This window comes from Mandrillus leucophaeus, unplaced genomic scaffold, assembly GCF_000951045.1.
Source record: "Mandrillus leucophaeus isolate KB7577 unplaced genomic scaffold, Mleu.le_1.0 Scaffold109, whole genome shotgun sequence".
Classification (NCBI taxonomy): Eukaryota; Metazoa; Chordata; class Mammalia; order Primates; family Cercopithecidae; genus Mandrillus; species Mandrillus leucophaeus.
In genome coordinates, this window is record NW_012099098.1 from 529,671 (window position 1) to 535,957 (window position 6,287).

General features: G+C 45.3%; 1 protein-coding gene across 1 annotated transcript in view; it reads right to left on the reverse strand.

The window, feature by feature from the left end:
* GLE1 (GLE1 RNA export mediator) overlaps positions 1 to 6,287 on the reverse strand; it is a 70,989-nt gene that overhangs the window by 27,469 nt on the left and 37,233 nt on the right. Inside the window, exons 7-9 of the mRNA XM_011988647.1 lie at positions 4,803 to 5,034; positions 2,951 to 3,063; positions 2,713 to 2,782 (exon numbers count right to left, since the gene is read on the reverse strand). Coding sequence (XP_011844037.1) covers positions 2,713 to 2,782; positions 2,951 to 3,063; positions 4,803 to 5,034 — 415 coding nt within the window. The remainder of the gene's footprint in view (positions 1 to 2,712; positions 2,783 to 2,950; positions 3,064 to 4,802; positions 5,035 to 6,287) is intronic.

Sequence of the window (6,287 nt, forward strand, 5' to 3'; positions counted from 1 at the left end):
CTCAGCCTCCCAAGTAGCTGGGATTACAGGCATGTGCCACCATGCCCAGCTAATTTTGTATTTTTAGTAGAGACAGGGTTTCTCCATGTTGGTCAGGCTGATCTCGAACTCCTGACCTTGTGATCCACCCACCTCGGCCTCCCAAAGTGCTGGGATTACAGGCAGGAGCCACTGTGCCCAGCCCACCTTTTTAAAAAAGACAGCAATTAGGTGATCTTTCTCTCCTATTCATTAAACGTTTACTGAGCACTAACTCTAGAGCATGTTCTGTGTCTGGCTGGAACACAAGATCTTAAAGGGCTTACAGTCATGATGGAGACAAAGGGAGACTCAGGAAATGTGTAGAAAAATTTAAAAAGGCAAAGTTATAGACTAATTCGATGTGGTGAGTGAAAGAGAGGCAGCAGTCATAAAGATGACTCCCAGGTTTCCAGCTAAGATTACTGAGTAGATAATGGTGCTACTGATTACTCAGAGAAAACAGGAGTCAAAGAGGGCTAAGGAAGATGATGGGTATGGATTTGAACACATTAAACTTGCAGCTAAGAGACATATAGGCAGAGATGTCCCTCAGGTAGCTGAAGCTGGAGAATCTGAAGTTCAGAAGAAAGGAATAAACCAGAGGTAGGTTTGGGAGTCATCAGCATTCAGGTAATGTTTGAAGCCCTGTAAGTAGAGAGAATTAAAAGAACTGCAGGGTAAGAGCAGATCCCTAGGAATCAACTACAATTAGAGTGGGGTAGAAGACTGAGAAACCCACAAAGGGAAGAGAGAGAGAGGAAGAGAGAGAGAGGAAAGTAATGGGGAGGGAGGGAGGCAGGAGAAGAACCTGGAAAGTAATGGCGCCATGGAGGTCAAAGGAGTAGAGTTGCACAGAGAAAGCAGCAACAGTGCCAAACGGAAACCTGAGGAAGATCAGCAAACGCTTAGAAGACATAGGATCAAGGGAAACTCATGTTAGGATGTGAGGAGCTCACGCATATTTAAAGGCTGAGAGAGAGAAGCCTATAAAAAGGATGTAATCACAGAAAACAGGAAAGGTAATAAACAATGAGGCAAAGTCTGACAGGAGACAGGAAGGAAAGGGAACAAGGGCAGAGGTGGAAGGGTAAGCGCAGCAGCAAGGACACCTCATCTAGTGACACGGGAGACTAAGAGGTAAATGTCACTGTGCAGTGGTGGAAGGGGCTCTGAGGAGCTCACACTGGATGTCTCTATTTTCCTGATGAAGGAGGTACTGACCCTGTCTGCGGTCAACTGAGGGGAACTGGGAATAGCCGTTGAGGTATAGAGTGGCTGTCCAGTCAACCTCTCCTGCTTTGCTGTTGCTATCAAAGGACACAGCACTTTAAATTCCAAAAAGTGATACATTATTTATTTATATCTGGCCCTGTTCCAGAAAGAATTTCAGGTAGCAAAGTCATATGTAAGTTTTGTCAGACTGCCTATCAAGGGCAGGAACTGAAATTTTCCTATGCTTTACAGGCAATGAAAAGTGAAATCGGGGAACAGAACCCATGATGAGTCAGAGGAGTGTTCCAGTTGCACACACACTCCCCAGCCACCTGGCAGCTCAGTCTATAATCTGGAGGCTTCCACATCTACAGCTCCATACAAATGAACCTCTGGTTCTAAAGAAAAGTTTTTTCCTTTTCTGGTTCTCACTTTCTAAACCTCAGTCTCTAGAGAGAAAAAGAAGGAGTCCTTGAGGATGAACAAGGCGAGCTTGGAGTAATTTGGAAAAACTAATGTTGTAGAACAGAAGCAAAGTCTGCAAGTCACAGCCTAGGTTCCCTCCCTTACTGATGTTTTCAGCAGCAACCTGCAACTTCAAAGCTAAGAGCCATCCTAATATTTTACCATAGAAGGTAGCTTATTAAAAATGAGTCAAAAAGGCCGGGAGCAGTGACTCACGCCTGTAATCGCAGCACTTTGGAAGGCCGAGGCGGGCAGATCACGAGGTCAGGAGATCGAGACCATCCTGGATAACATGGTGAAACCCCGTCTCTACTACAAAAAATTAGCTGGGCATAGTGGTGGCCACCTATAATCCCAGTTACTTGGGAGGCTGAAGCAGGAGAATGGCATGAACCCAGAAGGCAGAGCTTGCAGTGAGCCGACATAGCACCACTGCACTCCAGCCTGGGCAACAGAGTGAGACTCTGTCTCCAAAAAAAAAAAAAAAGAAAGAAAGAAAAGAAAAAAGAGTCAACAAACACATCATGATTTTTTTTTTTTTTTTCCCTTTTGAGACAGAGTCTCTGTCACCCAGGCTGGAGCACAGTGGCATGATCTTGGCTCACTGCAACCTCTGCCTCCTGGGTTCAAGCGATTCTCCTGCCTCAGCCTCCTGAGTAACTGGGATTATAGGTGAGAGCCAGTATACCCGGCTAATATTTGTATTTTTAGTAGAGATGGGGTTTCGCTATGTTGGTCAAGCTGGTCTCCAACTCCAGACCTCGTGATCCGCCCGCCCCAGCCTCCCAAACTCCTGGGATTACAGGCATGAGTCACCGCACCCGGCCATGATTACCTTCTATGTGTTAAAGAGGAAACCAGAGAAACAAGATGTGTGTAACTTATATGCACCCAATCCAACTGTAAACATTTGTTTGAATATACTTTTATAGGAATCTTACAGATAAATAGATTTGGAGTCTGAAAAATAATACAATGAAGTGAAAGGTCATGTTCTTAACCCCTCTGACCAACCTGCAATGGTAGAGATTTGGCTCACTGGGATGGTAGCAGCCTTCTGGAGGTCCATCTTTATCTTTTTGGCCTGCCAGAAGAGAACAGTGAGAAGGCAGACAGTGTTCTGAAGAGCTGAGTAGATGTCACTTAGAATCAGGTAAACTGATATGCCAGCTACATTCCTTTGGGACACGAAGTGCTCATTCTCTGAGAACCATCAAGCCCACAAAATTACTGCCATATACCTCTCCCCTACCTGACTGTCCTTGCTGTTGGTCAGGCCCTCAAAGGTCAACACACACTGCATGGAAGCATCCTGCAGCTGCTGGTACCACTGCATTGTAATGTCTTGTACCTTCACCTGGAGGTCTGAGAAATAAAAGAGAGGTTTTAGTAATAGCTAGTACTTACTGAACACGTAATATGAGGCAGGCACTGTTATAATCACTTTATGGATGCACTAACTGCTTTAACTGTCACAATAACTATGAAATAGATACTATTATTATCTCCAGTTTATAGAAAAAAAAACAGGCACAAAAAGTTAAGTGATTTGCCATGGTCGCATTACTACTAAGTAGAAAAACTAAGGCTGGGCGTGGTGACCCACACCTGTAATTCCAGTACTCCAGGAGGCCAAGACAGGCCCAGGAGCTTGAGACCAGCTTGTGCAACATGGTGAAATCCCATCTCTACAAAAAACACACAAATTAGCCAGGCAGGATGGCACATGCCTGTAGTCCCAGCTACTTAGGAGGCTGAGTGGGGAGGATCACTTGAGCCTGGGAAGGTAAGGCTACAGTGAGCCGTAATCACACCACTGCACTCCTCTAGCCTGGGTGACAGAGTGAGAACCCTATCTCAAACAAACAAACAAACAAACAAACAAAACGCCAGGCGCAGTGGCTCACGCCTATAATCCCAGCACTTTGGGAGGCCAATGCTGGCGGATCACCTGAGGTCTGGAGTTCAAGACCAGCCTGACCAACATGGAGAAACCCCGTCTCTACTAAAAATACAAAAAAATTAGCCGGGCGTGGTGGCACATGCCTGTAATCTCAGCTACTCGGGAGGCTGAGGCAGGAGAATTGCTTGAACCTGGGAGGTGGAGGTTGCAGTGAGCTGAGATCGTGCCATTGCACTCTAGCCTGGGCAACAGGAGCAAAACCCCATCTCAAAAAAAACAAAAATAAAAACACCAAAAAAGAAAAACTAGACTCCCAAGCCGGGTACGGTGGCTCATGCCTGTAATCCTAGCACTTGAGGAGGCCAAGGCGGGTGGATCATGAGGTCAGGAGTTCGAGACCAGCCTGGCCAACATGGTGAAATCCCATCTTTACTAAAACTACAAAAATTAGCCGGGTGTAGTGGCAGGCACCCGTAATCCCAGCTACTTGAGAGGCTGAGGCAGGAGAATTGCTTGAATCCGGGAGGCGGAGGTTGCAGAGAGCCGAGATTGTGCCACTACAATCCAGCCTGGGCAACAAGAGCGAATCTCCATCCCTACCGCAAAAGAAACAAAAACACAAAAACTAGACTCCCACTGATCTGGCTCCAGAGTCAGCACTCTCAAACACTATGGTACACTGATTCTTTTTCTTTTTTTGAGATGGAGTCTCACTCTATCTCCAGGTTGGAGTGCAGTGGCACGATCTCAGCTCGCCGCAACCTCCGTCTCCTGGGTCAAGCGATTCTCCTGCCTCAGTCTCCCGAGTAGCTGGGACTATAGGTGCACGCCACCATGCCCAGCTAATTTTTGTATGTTTGATAGAGATGGAGTTTCGTCATGTTGGCCAGGCTGGTCTCAAACTCCTGACCCCTTATACGTACTACACAAACACATATCTGCGAGCATTTATTTAAAATACTCAGCAGCAGCAATAATTGAAATAATGTTATCTGCTAGAGTTATACAGAATTTCAAGTCCTAACGAAAGTGTTGGAATCTTAAATCAGACTCCAGATCAACCACAACTGAATGAAATACAGTACGTAAAATTCTGGTTAACTGTCCTACAGTTTAACACAACATTCAACACATGCTCCTGTTTCTCTTCAGATTTGAAACTTACAATGAGTTAAAGGACCATATCCATACCAAAACCCACCTTCATTCTGTTTCCCTCCTGGGCCCTGGCTGGTAGCTGGGGGCTCTTTGTGGGCTTCTGGTCCCTGCTGCATCTGTGCCTCTTGCAGCTTTACCTGGGCCTCCTCTTCATCCTGCCTCCTCTTGTCTTCACAGGCTCTGGTGATCGCCTGCCCCAAGTTCATAAGGAGGTCTCGCATTTCCTGCAGAGCTCGCTCAGCCTCAGCTTGGCTCTCTGCTGTAGGATAGCCACTCTGTCAGAGTGACGGAGATGGTGCTTAGTGGTCATTCCGTAGGTAAATCATACCTCACACAAGTCAATAAATTTCCTACAATTGAAATTGTTGCACCAATGGAGTATACACATTCAACAAGTGGATACTGCTTTCCCTGTTCTCTTAAAGGTATTAATAATTCCAACTTACTACCACATCCACAGTTTCTAAGTATAAATTTTTCTGTATTCTCAGCAACAAGGGCCAGCATAATTTTTTTAAAAGTTTGTGACAATATGTTAGACAAAAATAATACTGTTTTATTATAATTATTTTTTGAGACAATTTCTGTTGCCCAGGTTGGAGTGCAGTGGCAGGATCTCGGTCATTGCAACCTTTGCCTCCCAGGTTCAAGTGATGCTCATGCCTCAGCTGGAATTACAGGTGTGCATCACCACACCCAGCTACTTTTTGTATTTTTAGTAGAGATGGGGTTTCACCATGTTGGCTGAAACCTACTGGTCTTGAACTCCTAGCCTCAAGTGATCTGAGAATCGCCTGAACCTGGGAGGCAGAGGTTGAAATGAGCCATGATCACACCACTGCACTCCAGCCTGGGCAAGAATGTGAGACCCTGTCTCAAAAAAAAAAAAAAAAGGCAAAGCAAAGAAACAGGGCAGGTATAGTGGCTCACACCTGTAATCCCAATATTTTGGGAGGCTAAGGTGGGAGGATCATTTGAGCCCAGGAGTTCAAGACCAGCCTGGGAAACATAGTGAGATCACTATTTCTAACTTAAAAACAAAACAAAACAAAAAAAGTTTGGCATGGTGGCTCACACCTGTAATCTCAGCAGTTTGAGAGGCCGAAGTAGGGGGATCACTTGAGCCCAGGAGTTCCGAGACCAGCCTGGGCAACATGGCAAAACCCTGTCTCTACAAAAAAATACAAAAATTAGCAGGACATGGTGGTATGCACCTGTAGTCCCAGCGACTTAGGAGGCTGAGGTGGAAGGATCACTTGAGCCCGGGAGGCAGAGGTTGCATGAGCTGAGACTGTGTCACTGCACTCCAGCCTGGGTGACAAAGGGGGACCCTGCTGCCAAAAAAAAAAAAAAAAAAGAGATTCCAGAATAAGCAGCTATAAAAATAAATAAATAAAAGAAACAAAATAAAATGTTAACAGTGGTTACTTCTAGGTAAAGAGATATGGAGATAACAAGTAATGTTTGGTATTTCCCCCATTAAGCAGATAGCAGATATTCCTTTTTTTTTTTTTTTTTTTTTTTTTTT